The sequence below is a fragment of the Crinia signifera genome, chromosome 3, assembly GCF_055691185.1.
Source record: "Crinia signifera chromosome 3, ASM5569118v1, whole genome shotgun sequence".
Taxonomy (NCBI): Eukaryota; Metazoa; Chordata; class Amphibia; order Anura; family Myobatrachidae; genus Crinia; species Crinia signifera.
Window position 1 is genome coordinate 10,996,776 of NC_139219.1, and position 20,505 is coordinate 11,017,280.

The 20,505-nt window shown below is 39.6% G+C and overlaps 1 protein-coding gene across 21 annotated transcripts in view; it reads left to right on the forward strand.

Annotated features, from left to right (window-relative positions):
* The window catches only part of NRXN1 (neurexin 1), a 1,139,759-nt gene that overhangs the window by 645,031 nt on the left and 474,223 nt on the right, over window positions 1-20,505 (forward strand). For all 21 annotated transcript variants that reach the window (XM_083175246.1, XM_083175248.1, XM_083175250.1 and 18 more), the window contains one exon: window positions 7,544-7,663. In XM_083175246.1, the coding sequence (XP_083031372.1) occupies window positions 7,544-7,663 (120 nt within the window). The remainder of the gene's footprint in view (window positions 1-7,543; window positions 7,664-20,505) is intronic.

Consider the following 20,505-nt stretch of genomic DNA (forward strand, 5'->3'; position numbering starts at 1 on the left):
GGGAGGGTTAGGGTTAGTCTGTTGGCACAGAGAGAGGATGGTGGTGCAGGAGGGTTTGGCTTCCGGTTAGGGTTAAAATACTTACTGTAATCCATTGGGATTTTATATGCTGCAATGCTGCTTTCAGCATTCTGAATGTCATGATGTTGACCACTAGGATTTTGATACCATCCCATTTTCACATAGGCAAGGTTCAGTGAGCACACATCCAAGCAAATACATCCCATAATCTAAAATAATGCTTTTTTGGCGTCCGCAATGCCGTCAAATGCTACAAGAAACAACGTCTTGGGACACTATCACCTCTGCATATGATCATGCATTCTTACATGAGCAATGCAACATGTACAGGTGTTGGCTTAGTAAATAGGTACAGACAGAGAATTATCGTTTTCGAGGACCTATTCATTATCGCTAATGGACAGGGTCACCTTAAAAGAAAAACTGCGCAGCTGCCCCGAGCCTCACAATTCTAGGGGCCTTTGAGCAGAAATAAGCGGTAGTCATACAATTTGAATGGCTAGGCAGCATTCTCCACCTTCCTCCCAGCCTGCAGCGGCTGTCAGCATGTGTTTCTGTGGAATGGGTGTGTAGGGGCCCAGTGCAATGCTTTGCCCATGGCAATACCTGTACTGTTAAAACAGCCCTGATAATGTGCCCATTACACATTCTGTAATGTTTGTTTCAGCATGTGTAATATGAAACCTATTTCCGTATTAGGGGCCAACCGATATTCAGCAAACTCTGAAAATTGAAAGTTTTCAGAGTTTGCCTGTGGGAACCAACGCCATCTTTAATTGTTCATTCCCAGAACCCTGCTCCTTTCTGTGGGAAGGAAGTCCAGGGTTGAAAAGAAATATCCAAGTGGATTCCCCCACTGTCTCAGCAGTAAATGTTCATCGGCTGTGTACATTTCTTGACCTCATGTCACATATGAGTGCAAGGCCGGCACTACAGCTGTTAGTAATACTGTTACAGTTCAAAATTAAAGTTGGGGAGAAACACCAACTGCCAGTTTGGAATGGCAGTTGGTGTGGATCCCCTATTTAAAGTTTGAACTGTACCGCAACCCCAGCTCTGCAACCCCAGCTCTGGTGCCACCACTGGTAGCGGGGCCATTTGCTTTTCGGAGCGGCTGTCCATAAACTGAGCAATACTGAATTGCACCAGTAATTAGTTAACCACAGCAACAACTATTCCATAATGAATAGACTCCTTGTTATTTTCTAAGAAATTTATATGATCCTTATCCTTTAATACCTAGTGAAGAAGCGTCTCTGAAATATGGCCTCCTTGTTTCTTTTTTTTGCTGGCAGTAAAATAAATGTTTTGGATCAGATCATTTAGTTACATTGATCATTATGTGCTATGTTAGTTTAAAGGGTGTAATGTGCCTTTTTGTGCAAGCAAAACACATTCACCCACACATTAACACTTCCTACACAAGGACCTATTAAAAGACTTCCAAAATCAAATTTATAACAAACTTCAAAGAGCAAAGTAAATGCGATGCAGGTCTCCGTTCTAGACATGTGCTGCCGTCTTCATTATTGACACCAGTTTAAAGAGAATGTGTCACTAAGATCTATATTGCATTTTTATTCTATGTAATTAGCACAAAGTACAGTAGGATTCCTCTCTGCCTCCATTCACCGCAGAGAAAGCAGATCATATACGGGTCCTCCCTCATCATTGCTGCAGTCACGTTAAACAGCCCTTCTAGCTCAAAGCGGGTTTTCTAATGCTGAGCGTCTTTTGGTGTATTATTTTGCACTGACTGAGTTGTATTTATATACCATTTGGGGCTTATTTTATTTATTTTTTATTTATTTACAGTTTCTTATATAGAGCAGCATATTCTGTTACAGTGTCTTATATAGCGCACCATATTCCGTTGCGCTTTACAATTGGAGACAACAGTGATTAAACAAACTGGGTAGATACAAACCGACATGGAGGTAGGAGGGCCCTGCTCGCAAACTTATAATCTATAGGGATAATAGGAGGGATGCATAAGGATAGGATTCCATAGCATGGCAGTCCCATCAGATTACTAGATGGTCCTGATGGGATGCAATTAGATATGAATGCTACTGGAGGTTGTGTGGGGGTCCTGAATATGATAGGCTTGCCTGGAGAGGTGAGTTTTCAGGGAACGCTTGAAAGTTTGGCGGCTAGAGGAGAGTCTTAGTGTGCGTGGTAGGACATTCCATAAGGTGGGTGCTGCCCGACAAAAATCCTGCAAGTGTAAGTGGGAGCGAGTAATGAGTGTGGATGAGAGACGCAGATCTTGTGCAGAGCAGAGAGGTCGGTTTGGATATATTTTGAGATAAGCAAAGAGATATACAGTAAGTCGGTGTAGTCAGAGTAATGGCTTTGTATAGAAGTATTTTATATTGAATGCGGTAATATACAGGCAACCAATGAAGGGACTGACAGAGCGAATCAGCAGACAATGAACGTCTAGCCAGGAAGATCAGTCTTGCAGCTGCATTCAAAATGGATTGTAGTGGTGAGAGTCTTTTCTTAGGAAGACTGGTAAGGAGGCTATTGCAACAGTCAATGCGTGATATAATGAGTGCATGGATTAGTTTTTGAAGTGTCTTGTGTCCTCAAGAACATTGCTATGACTTATTTATTAAATTAGTTATTAAACTTTCACCATATTTTTCTTAAAGTCGATGATTTTTATTTATTATTACCAGTTGTTTATATAGAAAACACATATTTTGCAGCACATACAGAGAATATTTGGCCACTCACATCAGTCCCTGCCCCAATAGAGTTTACAGTCTGTGGAGTTTATTCATTAAGGCTTAGTTGGAGATAAAGTGGACGGAAATAAAGTCCCAGCCAACCAACTCCTAATTGCCATGCTACTGGCTGTGTTTGATAAATGACAGATGCTGATTGGCTTGTACTTTATCTGTCCACTTTAACTGCATCCAAGGCATAGAAAATTGACCACTGCATTTCCTGGCTTGGATTATGGGCAGAAACCAGAGTACCCGGAGGAAAACCATGCAATGATTTAGTTTACTGTACACCTTAATTGTATTCTATGTGAATATTTCTATGCAGGTGCCCAGTATGGAAAGTTATGGCAGGGACAGCCTACCTTCACAGATGTGGAGGATCCAGGTCAGGTTTTAGAGCAGCAGCAGGGAAACTGATGTGATCAGGGTTGGGCTGATTAGCAGCACTTGTGCTCTCCTGATATAAGTGTTTCCAGGGCAGAGGGTCATTGCTCCTGATGGTGCAAGTGTCCAAGTGATAGTCCGGGGTTTGGGCTACAGTGGGGACCACTGGAGCTTTCTGAAGAGTTTGTACTATGCTGTGACACCTGTAGGCCGCATTGCTGTAACCATCCTTGCTTATGCTGATTACCCGGTAAGCTGTTTACCTGCTACAAAATAAAGACAGACTTCATCTTATTCAGTTATGTAACTCTTAGCTGGGCAGAAAAATAAAATGCTAATTACTCCACAGTCTGAATATGAGACCAATAAATCACAATAACCAATTACAGTAGGTTAAGACAGATAGATTCAAATCAATTTAAGTAAACAAATATCAAAATGTGAATGATTCAACGACAGTTCATTTTACAATTTCAAACGGATTCTCATTAAGATTTAATGTGATGTAAACCAGTACTCCTACCTTTCAGAAAAAGCAGAATACCCCCCAAGTAATAGTACCTGTGTTCAACAAGATCACTGGCTAGTCCTTGGTATGTGATATTGTATGTACATTGCCTCTACAGTAGTTATGCCAATACTGTACATAATATTATGCTAACCTGTGTACATGTTTCCAGGCATTCTAACGAAAGCTTTGTATCTTATTTGTGTCTGCTTTAGTCTGTTATACGCGTTTCGCAACTTTTGAGTAAAAAAAAGTTAATCAGAGCTCATCAGTGTAGGGCGATAATACAAAAATATGGAATTCTTATGATATTATAATCGCGCTGTGGAATTATTGATAACACCAAGATTACAAACTCTCAAACTGTCCACAACTTAGCACATTCAAGCTGCCAAAGCTTGTTGTGTTTTGGCCTTTTGTGTTTGGACCATTGTTTAATCCAAAGCTCCAAAATATATCAATTCCGTTGTGATAATGTGGGCCTTAAAAAGTATCAGTCCAATGTCCAAAAGTCATAAATAAGAGTCAGCTGGCCAACCGCACAATCTGTGAGCCTCATGGTTTTTGGCCTAATGATTGTTTGACAAGATCTGCACAATTTCTATCATCATACATGTGGCCAGCCTTCACATGGACGTTCTCATGTGGAGCCTATAAATGTATGCAGTAAGTGTCTACCATGTGAGTACATTTAATGATTATTAGTTTCCTGCTATCGTTTTAATGACTACACAACATTAACAAAGCTTGCCATCTGTAAATAGCCACAAAATTTGTCCAAAAAAAAAAAAAGCTTGTTGGCAAAACAAAAAGAAACATTGAAGGACATTATCAGGTCTTGAAAAATAATCGAAGAGGGTGTCTTTTGTGAAATGTTTAATGGTAACAATACCCTCTTATGCATATGGTGCAAACATATTCCTCAGTGCAGCACAATCAGAGGCCGATTGGGCCACTTTACACAGAAGTCCACTCTACCAGTATGTAACTGGATCACAGAAGCACTAAGAGCAAAATCCCTAGAACACGAATATTAAATGTAGTCATCCACAGCAATGTCTGCCTCAAGAGTGAGATGCCAAATGAAATAATCAAGAATGTGGGAGGAACCAAGAGAATATTCGCACAACTACAGACTACAGAAGAACATACAAACTGTCTACAGATAGGGCTTAAAACCAAGACCTTAGTAGTGTGAGGCACCAAGCGAACCATTGTACCACTAGATAAATTCCAGGAAGATAAAGGCAATCTAATTTGTAGTATATATATATTTGCTATTCACTGGATATTGGTAATTGTATTCAATGTTAATCCAAGACATATTGCACCATGGAGATATGTTACCACTATCCACTATATTTGTGTTTGTTGGTGTTTACATGAATAAATATTTATGTTAGCCGATAAAAGCCATCTCCCTAATCCCGCAGCCTACTGGGGATTCCAGATAACCCTAATTAGGCAGAAGAACGCTTCCTAGCCTCTGACACAGCTTAATTCAGTAATATAAACTTCTTGTCCTCATATAAGACCCCTAATGTCTTCTAAAATTCTTTTTATATCTCAGATTAATGCTAGGAGATAAAATGACAACCATGCCTTGTGGAAACTTCATTAAAACAGGAGTAAGGACGTGTTTCTCCCATAATTGATTGAAAAGGTCATTCGTGACCTTAATATGGGTGATGGTCTTAATTGAACCAGTCACTGTAAGTGGAAATTGGAGTGGGGGGTAATCTGCGTTAAGGAGCGTAGAACACACACACTATCTAAACATGACAAATGGCTAGTCAGTGTGCATCCATGCATTCGATTTGCTAATGCATTCATTTCTAATCAAGAAAAGAAAAAAAAACTTTGAATTTCCCTTCATTATATATATCATCAGCTCAATTAACCTTTCTATCTGCAATAAAATACTCAGAAATTACCACTTGCTCATCTTGTTTTGCTTTGAGCTCTGCGGCTGTTACCCGTCATCTGTTCTTTTGTGGCATTCGTTTATTTAAGATGTTGCACGCTGTTTTGTGAACATTTGTTTTTGTTGCTTTGCTATTTTTTTTACTTAATGTCTGCCTGCTTCCATTTTACTGCTTACTAACATTTATATATTTTGCTTTTTTTTTTCTGTTTTGCTATTATTTTGCCTTCAAAAGTTGCATTGATGAAAGCTGACTTGCAAGGTAGACTGCACTGTGTGTTTAATCCAAGACTGAAACCCAATGCACACCAAGAATCCTTACAATGTCTGTACATTTGTGCATTAGAGTGCCTCTATTGTAAACTGTCCCGTTTCTTCCTTTAGAAAACAGCTGAATACAAAAGTTCCGTAATTAGCATATATTTTGCATAAGGGCTTTCAGTCTTGCTGATGTGTGTATAGTAACTGTCTTACCGCTTTGATCATACCCTCTTCTAATGTATTTATTTTGCAATGATCCAGTTTTAATTCTTTAAAGGTAGAGTAGAATTGTGTGTCCCTTTCTTTGTCACAGTCGGCATGTCAGCATTTTAATACACCAGAAATCCAAACACATGGGATCGTTTAAGCATGCAAATCAATACTTGCCAACATCCAATTAAGCTGTATTTTCCCCATTCATTTTAACATTATAATCCTTCTTATATAAAGAAAACTTCATTTTATTTTTTACAAGCATGTACAGTAGATACATTTTCATCAAACCAAACGCTGCATATTTTTCCAATTTAAGTTCATTAAACAGACTATATTTAATTTCACTATTTGACTTAAAATTCAATGCTTGTAATCGGTTTATAATTATATACAGAAACAATTAAGAGCGCGCATCAGCCAAAATCCAAAAAGAGATCGGAAAACACACTACAGACCATTTCATCTTTAGATCACTGTTCTTTTTAAGCTGTGCTCTGTGCGGTATCTGGTCCCTGGGTTGACAATGCCTCGGTCGACAGCCCCTAGGTCCACCACTCTTCGTCAACAGTCACTAGGACGACACCGAATGGTCGACATACCTTTGGTAGACAATGACAGAAAGCCGACACAAGGTGGACATGTTCATGGTTGAAACTCAAAAGGTTGACACCAGTTTTTCATTTTTTGGGGGTGTATACCGACTTGGTTCATAATTTACTATCCAAGTGAGTATAGTGTTAGACTATAATAGTATGCCCGAAGCATGGTGAGCCACGTGAGGGGGCGCTGTACAATTATACATGTCCATGTTGACATATGTCAACATAGACACCCTAAAACCGTAAAAAAATAGTGTCAACCTTTTGAGTGTTGACCATGTACATGTCAATCTTAAACTTGTGCCAACATTCTGTCACTGTTGACCTAGGTTATGTCCACCATTTCTCGGTGTCGTCCTAGTCTTTGTCGACCAATAGGTACACTTATTGACTTTCAACCTAGACATTATTGACTTATTGTCCAAGAACCGTTCTGCGGGAAGGCTAGTTTCAAAACTGAACCTCTAGAGCAGGCATGTCCAACGTTGGCCCTCCAGAAGTTGTGAAACTACACATCCCAGCATGCTTTGCCACAGTTTTGCTATTAGAGAATGCTAAAACTATTGCAAAGCATGCTGGGATGTGTAGTTTCAAAACATCTGGAGGGCCAACGTTGGACATGCCTGCTCTAGAGTGTTGCACTGAACAGCACATTTTGAATTCAGAGCTTCAAGGTGAAGCACTTGATAGGTGGAGTTTTTAACACAGTCAAATCCAGAACAAATGGCTTAGAAGAAACAGTGGTTTGATGGATATGGTCAGATTTTTTTTGTGTGTGTATACACTTGGCTTTTTCTTTCTAAATAGAGATGTTGGCAACTACTGTACGTGAACATGTGTTGAAGGCTTATTTTAACGTTCGAACGGCAAGACCAATTTTGTGCATTCTTTACAGGTCCAAGCACGACATGTCAAGAAGATTCCTGTGCTAACCAGGGTGTCTGCCTGCAACAATGGGACGGATTCAACTGCGACTGCAGTATGACCTCGTTTAGTGGAACTTTGTGCAATGACCGTGAGTATTTTGGTGGTTGCTTTTCTTAAGAGCATTACAGCTCTAGGCAGAATTGGAAGCTACTGTCTACCGTACATGTTTGAGTTATAGTTGTATTATGTAGTAAATTAAAGGCCCCACTTTCTGTTGGCTACTGTATAAATAGCAGTGGCAAAAAAAAAAATCTGAATCATTATTAATAAATGAAGACTAAAATTAAAATTAAGGTAGTTGGCATATGCAAATCATGCAAGGCTTTATTGAATAATTGAGCTATTGCGTTGACTAAGTAATAGGTCTAGTCTTTTATTTATATGTTTTTAACATTTAACATTTTAATTTAAAGGTTATACATTTTACAGGAGGAAATAATTGGCAAGCCTTGTTCATTGGTTTTGTGGTTACATGGATGACTTATTAAGAATATATTCAAATGAAATGATATCTCACTTGTCTGCGCTCTAGAATGTTTTTTTTTTTTTTTTACTTTTCAAATTCGAACTTAATTTTAAAACCATATTTCCAGAACCATTTCCCTTTTCCTCAGGGGCACATTAAAATTTGAAAGAGAAGGTGGTGAAGGAAAATATTCACTTTATAGAGACGTGACCTGACTTTTTTTCTAGATATTTTACACTGCGCACTATAAATGGATATGGTCTCTGACTATTGAATATATAAACCCCAGTAATTTTAAAATGCCAAAAATGATACAATGTGTGTGATGGTAATGTATAAATGCTGATTGTTTGAAAAAGCTTTTATTGTGTGAAGACCAACTGTACTTGCAGAAGAATGAAAACAGCTAAGGTAAGACTATATACTGCATGTATATATATATATATATATATATATATATATATATATATATATATATATATATATATATATATATAATAAAAGCAGAATTAATATGATGATTTCAATGCATTCTGCCATGTAAATCAGGCATGTCCAATCTATGGCCCTCCAGCTGTTGTGAAACTACAACTCCCATCATGCCTTGCCACGGTTTTGCTATAAGGGAATTCTAAAACTATGGCAAGGCATGCTGGGATGTGTAGTTTCACAACAGCTGGAGGGCCACAGTTTGGACATGCCTTATGTAAATGAAATGTTGTTAGGTTTATGAAGTGTTGTTTATTATGTCTATCGGGTGCACAGGAAAATGGTTTATATTTTTACGTTTGCATAATCATAGCTTCAGAGAAGACTAAGGGGCTGATTCACACCCGCTCGTAGCGGGCTGAATTCTGCTCCTTCCCCGATGTTTGGGGTTTGCACATGCATGGTTATGCGCATGTGGAAACCCCAGGAGCTTCAGGCTGTTCGCTCTAGAGGGGGTGGCGAGCAGGGGTGGGCGGGGGAGGGAGCGTTTCATGGGCCTACTCCTGGAAATGCAGACGTGGCGTTGCCTGCTCGGGACGGGTGGCTGATGTCAAATGACGTCAGCGCCTGCCCCATGTTAGGCTATCACGATGACATGGGGGAGAATGATTTACCTTGCCTTTGGCTGCATGCGAGGGGATGTGTTCGAGTACACATCTCCTAGGATGCTAGTGAGGGGATTCGGTGTATGGGGGGGAGGGGGCATTCGGCTGGGTAGCAGGTGGCGCCTACCTGTTCACTAGGCTGCGAGTATATGCCTCCTAGCGAACGGATGAATCAGGCCCTATATCCTCCAATTGAAGCACAAAGTAGAAGGAACTGGCTCATGTATTTGTCTGTTTGGAGCAATAGTTCCATTTTTTTTTTAATATAATATTTATGGGGGAGAGGAACCAAGCCTTGGAGAGAGCAGATGTGGATACATTGGTCATGCTAACCAATCAGCCTCTTACTGCCATTTCAAAGAAGGTGCTAGATCAATGACAGTTAGAAGTAGAGATGTGCGGTCTCAGATTTAATCATATTACTTGGATCTCAAAACGGGCATCTTATTGGCTATCGGCTCTCACATGGTTTGGAAAGCTAATAAGATATCCAAACTTACAGGGAAAAGAACTGAAGAAATCTGAACCCTCACATCTCTAGATAGAAGATGATTGATTGCTTTGGACATCTTCTCCACTCTATTTCTTTCCAAGTGCACATATAAGAACAATATAGGGTAACATTAGAACAATATAGGGTACACAAATGCACTATCCTTTACTTTCTTTGAGACCTTAGTTCCCTCAAAATCCCTCACATGTACAGTGGGACTGTACATGTACCAGAGGCATATTACAATGACCTAAGGCCCTGGTTGGTGCTAAGATGTCTTCTAAAATGCTTCATCACCCAATGAAACAATGAAAATTCTCAAATCAATTTTATAACAATTATGCCCCATAAACACTAGATGGGAATTGACAAGCTATTGCTCAGAAGGGCCCTTCTGAGCCATATGTTTTAAATAATAAACTCACCATTAGCGATGACCATTGCATCCTGAACAACCCTTTCTGCTGGTCCGCTTTGGCTATACAGTATAGCCAACGACCCACTTATTCAGGATGTCCTAGTGATGTCACTGAACTATATAGTTTACCAATATTGCTTAGTGTGTACACGCAATGGCCCTGATTCTGCTTGGCTCAGAAGTGGCCGAAATTGTCCCCGACCTGATAGTGGGGGTCCTGCGCATGCACATATTTGCGCATGTGCAGACCTCCCGTGCGTATGCCTTCAGCAAGAATCACACTTGCCGAGGCATTCGCATGTGTAGGGGAGGAGGACGATCAAGGAGCAGCAACAGGGAACCCCCAGAGTTTTATGGGCATCCCCGTAAAAAAAAATGCTGGGGCATTCCCTGCTCAGGGCAGGCGGCTGACATCCCATGACGTCAACGCCTACCCCCTCTTTGGCGATCAGCGGCTGTAATAAATGCCAGTTTAGACAGACTTGTGTTACCAAAGGCAGGAGACATCATTCGTTGGTTAGGGAACGCATCCACTTGCATGCTTGTGAAGGGATTCGGGCATCGGGGGAAGGAGGACGGCTGTTCAGCGGGACGGTGGTAAATTGCTCGCCAGGCAGTGAATGTATGCTGTCTATCGGGCCAAGAGCTATATCATTTGACCAGCAGCACCTCTGATATAGTTAACTATATCGGGAGTGCCCCTAGTCATTTAGTATGTACAGGGATTTATTCTATGTACAAATCACCATCCTTCAGTGAGCGGCCATAACATCTGCACAGTCCCATTAAATATAATCTACTGTAATGCCAGCTGGGCCCCTTGCTACACTGGGTACCCCAAAAGGTATCCATATTACTTATGCCTTATGCTTACAACCCCTGAGTTAGCCAAAACTAGTGGGAGACATAAAAATTGTCCCAACTAGTAAATAAGTTGCCAATAGCATTTACCAACATTTATCTAGTACAGTCTATAAAATTATAGGTAGACACGATGAGTTGCTATGGGCAACTTTTCTACATTTGTACACAGATTGGTCCTACTATAGGATGGACTAGTCCAAAGTACAATTATCACTACATGGATAGTTTGTTATGGGTGTAGGACACAAAAATGGACCCACATAAATAATGAGGCTCATTTGGACAGTACCAACGATCGGTACCTTTCCATGCATATGATACCTTCTCCAGATGCATGAATGGGTCTCGCTACATCTGAATAAGGATAGTAGATGGCTGTCAGTGATGGGAAGGTTGGAGGAAGTCAGGGATCTCAGTAATAGGATAAAGATTTCTTGGCCTCTTCAACAGATGGCTTCTGCGGCACCTTGGGTCACAAGCCACACGTCGGTGGGAGAGAGTTCCAATGCTGCAAAGCAACACGGGTCACAACAGCATCCTGAGGCATCTGCTTGTAATAGGTGCCTCCTGCTGCATCACCATACAGTGCCATCACTGCTGCTTCCATGGAAGAAGCATTGATAGCAGATCCAACAACATCTGAATGACCCTCAATGTGTATCATCTTAACAATCGTATGACGCTTTCTATAACAAATGATATCACATTTCTATGTACAATGCACATAAAAAAGTTTTCTTTCAACTATCGTCAAAATATTTTGATTACTCAAGTTTTTGCATATTATGGTTTCCTATTTCAGTATCACCTTGTCATTGAAAGTGTTTCGGTAACATATTTACAATGTTATGGGACCTTTAATGTTCTTTACTGTATAGTCTGTGCAATCAAGCAAATTTGGATGACGAAGAGTTAGGCCAGTGACCTACTTGACCGGTCACTATGACAATACAATATATCACAATTTATCAAATGTTAACCTGGATTTAATAAAATAAAAATAAAATTGTGCTTTTGTCATGGCGATATATAACATTATAAATGTTTCCTGTCATGATGAAGAATGGGGGTGACTTTTTTAAAAGTGCTCATAGGAACGCTCAGTTGAAGAGTTCAAATGTTTTTTTTTCAGAGAATTCTATTTAATATTTTTTGAATGGTTGGTTGATAGAGTAAAAGTTTGATTCTGAGAATCCTTTGAAGTGCATTAAAAACTGTTTCCATAGATTGCTTTAAATGGACAAAGTAGGTTTGCCTGTGTTCATATATATTGTATACGTAGATGTTTCATTTTAAAGATGATTATCAGTAGAGTAAAATAAAGTACTCAAAGAAATAACATTTAGAAAATGTCTAGATGTAAAGAAAAATCTCTGCATATAAACGTTAGTTTTGCCTTAAAGGTCCCATTTTAGAAACTAGGCGAAGGTGGAGTAAAGCAAAAAATAGCAAGTAACTGGGTAACTTGGCAAAACTATGTTGTAGGTGGGGCAGATTTAAAATGTGCAGAGAGATTTGAATTTGATACAGTTATGGTCTTAAATCTAAATTTCTGTGTAAAATTAACACTGCCCATCAGATGTGAGCTACATGCAATACCAGCCAGTATTTACTCTGTATTAAAAAATAATAAATCTATTTGCACCCCTTGCATTGGACCATAGTTTGTCCCTGGTCCAGTTACTTGCCCTTGTTGGAATAATCAGCACTCATACTTATTAAATTTTCTCAAAGGACGATGTGGTCGAAAACCCATCAGTCGGAATCCCAACAGTCAAAGGCCATCAGCATGATGTTGAGTGTCAGTATGACTAATCTTGGAGATAAGTATGGGTGCTTAAGGTTAGGCAAGAGGAGGAGGGTTAGGCTTCAGGGGTGAGGGAGGTTAAGCTTAGGCTGTGCGATGAGAGTTATTAGGGTTAGGCTGCAGAAGGGGTGGTTAAGGTTAGGCTGTGGGAACGCAAGGACAAAGGAAGGCTGTGGGTGGGGTGGGTAAGAGTTTGGGATAGAAATACTGGTAGAGTAAAAATATTTTATCTGTTGGGATTCCGCTATGTCTTCTGACTCTCAGCATCCAGAATGAGGGGGTGATGTTGAGGCATCTTTGAGTCAAGAGGCCTCAACACAGAAGGGGTAGTGACATGATGATGGACAACCGATTATGACCATTAAAATTGGCAGCATCTTTGAATTGGCAATGTACACTGCTTCATAAAGATACGGACCATAAATGGTTACAAACCAAAGTGACTAATTCACTCAACCCAAATAAATCTTAGGACATCCAATGTGTTTCGTCTTATTGAAGATAACACTGTAAGGATTTTTTTGTAGTAAATATAAGAGCTGAAAAGAAGCTATCTACCTGCCTATTCTTTTATTATCGCACACTGTGATGTATCATTTTTAGAAAGGGATGTAAGTCACATATAAATGCAAGTAAATGAAGTATACAGCAAACTCACTATCTTATTTTCTTCAATTAACTTCCTTTGTGCAGCATACTGTATCCCGGTGCTATTTTTTTTTTGAGTAAGGGGTATGTTTTCTGTCTTAATTCAAGGTTGTATGGAAGCTATTTTCTTGCAATTGAAGGCAACCAGCAAAACAGCAACCTGTGTATCCTTAGTATTAGTAACAGCAGGCTGCAGAATGAAAGCTGTTTTCCTTGGGCTTTCAATTTGTATAATAGCAGTGCTGAAAACTATTTCACTGAAATTCAAGACATAATTTGTGTTCTCTTTGTGTATTATACCAACCGAGATCATTTTTTCTTTATCGCATTTCATCAACAGCGTGGTCCAGATGTAAAAGGTGAAACGCGTCGCTTTCTCTAGTGTCATATTTACAGATGAGTCCTGTTAAAGTCACATAGCAAATAGGTAGCAGCGCATTAGCGCACATTGTGAGATTGCTAAATCCCAGTCTTTGTAACCACAATAGTTTACCGTATGGTTTTATGTTTCCCAGCGAAAAGCAACATATAAAAAAATAGATGATACAAGGACATATTTAGAACACACGTCTAGATCACATAAATCATTTTGAATTTTATAGCTATAGGATATCTTGTCATATTGTTGCTATGCGTTGTTATGTGTATATACTAGTAAAAATCCTAACAAAATGACGGCTTCTGCAATGTGCTTTCACTTTGAGCTGTGACAGTTTTTTTCTTACACTTTGAGGTGTTACAGTTTTAAGCCCACAAACTCTCCACCCCTCCTCCAGTCCCTATCGGCTCCTACCTCCAATCTCTCTCTTCCCAGCTCCCTCTCTCCATATGCAGCAAGTTTGAAACAGATCACTGTCCCTGCAAAAATTGCTTTCACTTTCTGCTATGGTATCTTTTGGCACACAATGAAGTAATTTAGTCAGTTGAGTGGCCTCTAGTTGTCAATGGTGGTACTTCACCTCATAGAGGTGTGAAGTAGTTAGCCTTTTATATATACATATAGATAGCTTAAATAACATTTAAAAAAATCTTACTATCCTCTTAAATACCATGAGCCAATAAAACAAAAGTAATACAACATGAATTTAGATGATAGTTTGGTGTGTAGGGTTGCAACTTTTAGGACAGGTAAAAACCAAATACGGTACATAACAGCAGTGCCAATAAAAGTGTAAATCGTGGTGTTATTATTATTAATAGTAGTAGTACTAGTAGTACGTAGTATTAGTGTGTGATAGCTCTTCCGTAATGATTGAAAGTGAAGCATACAGATGTAGCACATCAACTTGCCTGGGGCTGGTGATGGAGTAGCCAACTGCCAGCCCCCGCCAGCTGCCGGAAGGGAACGTACGCGCCCAAGACGCTTGTGCATCCCTTTCCGATGGAGCTCTCCACCGCTTCCTCGCCACTCCCCAGTCACTGTCCGCACCCCCACTAAACCTGCCTGTCTCGCTGAAGTTTCTGCTCCCCGCCGCCGAGTGACAGTTACGCACGTGTGTGTGAGAAGCTTGCGCATCTCAGTCAGATGGCAATCACCAGCGGCTCTGCATGAGAGTCACTCCATCTGTAGATAGAAATCATAGATAGCTCCTCCCTGGAAATTTGAAGTGGCCAATCAAACATAACTATGCTGCTATGTGTGAATAGTCTTTTTCTCAGTAGTCTTGACACAGGACTACTGGGCAAAACACATACTGCAGTACTAATGACTATTAACTCACACTAGGTGCAGAATGTAATGCAGCAAGAGTTCAGCGGCAGTGCCAGATGCCGGCTGAACTCAGGCGTTTTTTTTTAAAGCGCAATTGCTTACAAGACCGCTGAACTTGGATGGCAGTACATTCCACCTCCGGTCTTATGGTACAATGAAAATACTGCGCTCTAAAAGCAACAATCAGCTGTTGGAAAACATAATTACCTACTACAAATATTTCTAGGTGGTAGTAGGGATATTTTATATATTTTATTTACCTCCTATGTAAAATATATAACATATGTTTGTTGCCCTATCACAGCCAACCTTTTGAATCGATTGTTTTGAAAATTGACATACAGTACTGTAAAAATAGTTTAGATGGATTAAAACATAGGTGAAGTGTTTTCCCATAGGTTCCTTCACTTTCCCATTTTTTAAGGTACTGTTGTGCTAACTTCAAAGTGCAAGAGCAGCTTGGAACCTGCTGTAAAAAACTGAATAGGGAGATCTGTTATTAGAGTATATCGGAGAGAAAATAGGCTGAAATAAAGAAATGTATACAAAATATACAGATTTCAGACAATGCGCTGCACAGCAGTACTGTATATCGGAAATTGCTTGCCACAGAACTTCAGAATGGAGTAGTTGCACGGACAGTGCTGTAGCAAAATCCACAATGTTTGTAGCTTTTAGTATATCATCCTCTGTTGATGTGAATGTGTTATGTTTACTGATGATGTTCATTATAGTCTGCAGCCAAAGACATTACTTGATCATTTCTGTAATTTCCCCATTAATTGTTGGCGATCTAGTCTACCATGATAAAAAGTACATCATTGTTCTTCACCAATATTTATAAAATCTTACAATTAATCTATCTTTTCAAACATATTGGGCCATATTCAATATTGCCGGTGATGGGGTTAAAGGCGCGGATCGCAGAAAACAAGTAACCTTTGCCGTTTAACCCCTGCGCCGGCAGCTCACCCTATTCTACGTTCCGGGGGAATCCTCGCTGCCATGGTGAGGATTCTCCAAAACAGTGAGACTCACGGCTAATGCTGAGAGCCCGCTGCGTTTAGCCTGCGAGACTCGCTGTTTTAGGGACCGCACACGATGTTCCCCCGTTGCTGCAAAAACCTAGCAACGGCGTGTGCAGGGGGTCAGTTTAATACTGACCATGCGAGCTGTGACAGCAAGCAGTCAGCACTGCCACATCTCGAAAAAGTCATTGAATACACCCCATTGTGTTCCTTGACAGTAATCAGATCACATTCTCAATCCCTCTCACCAAGTAAAGGAATTTTTCTTAAAGCCACATTCGTTATTATTTTCCAGGCCTTGATACACAACATGATTGGATCAGAAATTAAACCCTACTGATTTGTTGGTTTTCCCTGCTACGAAGAATTCCTAATGACTGTAACAGAGTCTGACAGTGGCATTTTTCCTGATGCTAGCCTGAAGTGCATATTGTCAAATAGCATTATAACACGACTTTCATTTACAGCACTACATCATTTTATTACTTAGAAACAGATTGTATCTTTTATCTGGTTGCAGTAACCTCAGCTTGATTACTGAAATAGTCAACTGCGTTTGTTAACTCTTTAGTCCCCGTGTCCCTAAAACTTGCCGAATTGGGGGTTGAAACAGTTGACCATTGTAACATTTATATTTAGTGATATAATTGATTATGTTGGTTATCATATCAGACCTATTTCTATCTTCAGTGTCTTCGGGAAATTGTCATCCCTGCAGGAAATAACTAGTATAATTCCTAATTGAATGTTGAAGTTATTTACCAAAACGAATAGAAGTTTAAAAGCTTCACGAACCCATGGCAATAAGTCTGATATTTGGGCTATAATAATGCTATCAAGTAAGTACAGTGGTAGGGGGTATCTGTGTATAGGGCATGATGTGGCCAAGAGACCCAGGTATGGCCAAGAGACCCAGGTATGGCCAAGAGACCCAGGCTTAACAATAAGAAGCTCTACTTGTCCATGTTCATGAGCTATAGACTCTCAGGGGGGTCTAGTCATGTCCCCAATATGGCATAACCACACCCCAGGTAGAATGTAAAGAGATTCAGGACAAATTTTTCTAAAAATACTACTACAGTATGTCTTAGTGGCATTCGTATTTTGTATACGACTGAATACGACCGTTATTGGTGGAGTATTTTCTTTAAACATTCGTATTCCGGAGCATAATTTAAAAAGTTGTCATATTTTTGAGATTCGTATATTTCGATGTCGTTTGGAGTCGTACTTTTTTTGGGAGTATTTTTTTACACCTTGTACTAGAATACGCCTAGCATACGTTCATGTTTCGAAAGACGACTTGATAGTCAATTTCAAAATTACATTGAAGTAATGTAAATTTCAAGACGTATTCTTTCGATGGCCTATTCATTTGTATTTTTAAAAAAATACAAATTTGACAGGTTGTAACGGTTGGAAAATAAGAAATACGAACATTATTTCATATTGGTAAATTACAAAAATACGAATATGTGCCCGAATACGACTCAATAAGGATACGCAAGTACTTGTACATTGTACATTTGTGGCATTAGTGATGCAAATAAGATACATACAGATAGAACCCTTCTCATTCAGTGGCGGTCTGGTGGTCGGATTGCCAACCGCCAGCCGCTAAAAGGGGATGCACGCGCACGAGACGCTCACGTGTCCCCTTCCTATGGAGCTCCCCGTTGGTCCCCGCAACCTCCCTACCACTGTCTGCCAGTCCCCGCCACCTGTTTGTAACATCCCCGTGCTGTTCTATATAGGGTTGCTCATTACCCTCCTCCCTTTCTTTGCACATGCTGACCCAGGTGGCTCTGCGCCAATTAAATAGGCCTTGAAAAGCCTTGACTAATTTTTCAAGGAATTAATAGTTATTTATCAATTTTTTTATCATACTTTTCAATTGTTTACACCACATTAACCGGAGCTGAATGGGGCGGTTGGCCATGTCATGTTGGAGGAGTGGTCATGCTGTGATGGAGGTGTAGCCACACCTTGGGGGTGTGCTTAGTGCTTTTAATAAATTAGATAAAAATAAACAGTACATAATATTAAAATCAACACAGTTCTGGCTAAAATATTAAATTCCTGTATGCCCGCATAATAGAAGCAGAAACGATGTAGTTGTAGACATGATAGAAGAGCATTGGCTGAAGAACAATGAACCTAATACCGGTTGACTAGCAAGGCTGTGAATTTTGCAGCCTTGCAAGTCCCTCAGATGCCAACTGCACGGACACCCCCCCCCCTTCTCACACGCCGCCATCCTCCACAGGGCTCTGAGTGGATGATTTGCATAATCACCTATTCACAGCCTTGGGTGTAGGGGGGAAATCATTAAATGGTCGCGACCATCAAATGACTTCCCCAGCACTCGCAGATCGGAGACACCTCTGTGGTGTCTCAGATCTCCAAGCACCCTGTGCTGACGTCAGCTGCCCACCCCCTGCACCCGCATCACCGGACACCCATCATTTATCTAGCACAATCTATTAAATAAAAGGGAGAATCTTATTGGTTGCTGAACCTTCACTTTGGAATTTGTAATCTAAAAAATTGAGCACATAATATGAAAAATTCTTTTAGCATGTGTCTAATCATTAATATTTATTTCTGTATATATTATATATTTTTTATTATTTTTTTTAAATATAGGTGAGTTGGGGGGGGGGGGCAGTGGAATTATTATTATTATTATTTTTTTTTTGCTTGTAAAAATGTTTTTTGATCTGCTTCACGTTTTGCATGAAACTAAGCTAAACCACAGGAGTCCGTTTGGAGGATGAGAAGCTTATTCACCACATCCAATTATTTGCCAACCACTGAGAAAGAAAACACAGCTCCAATTGTTGGAAAAAATTGAGCAGTAAATCCACCTTGATGCTAAGGCTTGCAGCTTTTATAACTCCCTGAATGTAAAATGTTTTTGAAAAGTGCTTTGTTCCTTAAGAAAATAAAGGCACTGTACTTTTATAGACTTAAATTAATCTTGCATTTGTGAACGTGAAAAATGTCATAAAGAAAAAACTGTTGTTTTTTTGGGTTTTTTTTTATCCCCAAGTATATTTTTGTGTTGCTGGAAATCTATTGCAATAATTCACATGAAGTTTATTAAATTTGCTTGTTGTAAACGGTCTGGCACAATAAGTCTGCGCGTTACATTCAGAGCTGACACCAAAACACAGTCTGCATATTATTGTAAAAAAGGATTTTGTGAAAATAGCCAAATAGTTTTTATTGAATTTAAGTGGTAATTATTTATAAAAAAATGTGTTTTAATTATTAGCTGTGATCTATGTTTCTGTCTTTATTCAAAACTTGACATATTACAATGTACATCTGTTGAATAAACACAATTTGGATGATAAATAGAATTTTTTCTGTAGCATCCAATCACAAATGTGTCCTTTATTAGTAATATACCCAGAAAATTATATACTGAAATGGGGTAAATTCAATTGCTGGTGAAGGGGATGCATAATGATTGCCGTGGTGATTAAACAGCAGCAATGGACGCCCAATTCGCACCCTTCACCCTGCTGATTTGCACCCCTGTTCAGCCAAAATGCTCGTAGTACCCTATGTGGTAGCAACCATAGGGCGACACAACTTTCATGATCGTTTGATCTACGACGAATGCTGATTCTTTCTTGCCAATGCTGGGGAATCCGGGTACAAATTCAGGTGTCTGTTGCATTTGCGTATTTTGCGCACAGCTGCTGCGTACGCGTTGGCACCTGCAAATACATTTCTGTACATCTCTAAATCAAACCCTCGGATTGTGATATAACCAATTGCACCTTGGTTGCTCCTTTTTTCTAAAGTTATTGTATGGTTTATAAAAGATGGACTTAGAGGCCTTATTGTGTGATATGTTCAATGACCTTCATATTGGCTTTATTTGTTGTGACAACGATTTTACGAAATATATCACTATGTGTTTATTAATTAGTTCTGGGCTTTTAACCAAAGTCTTCATAGTGCTCATTTACCATTAGAAGATGAAACGGCTTACTTTTATCTTTCCCTTTATTTGTGCATTGTATACAACTGTACCGCTGAATGAACAGCTTGGTATACAAAATATAAAGCAGAGGTGGGCAACAGGAGTCCCTAGGGCCAAAGTAGAAAGCTAACTGATTCCTACTTTAATGTGCCAAAGTTATTTATTATAAATCATAAAACGTGTTTACACTAAAATGCTTGCTGTTTAGCTATTATATATAGGTGTACTTTTATTTAATCAAATGTATTGTTGTCATTTATTACTGTGCTAGTTAAAATCCTGTCAAAATGACGGCTTCTGAAATGTACTTTCACTTTTAACTGTGACCGTTTTTACTTTCAGTTTCAGCTGTGACAGTTTTTAGCCCACAAGCTCTCCACTCCACCCGCAGTCCCTAGCTGCTT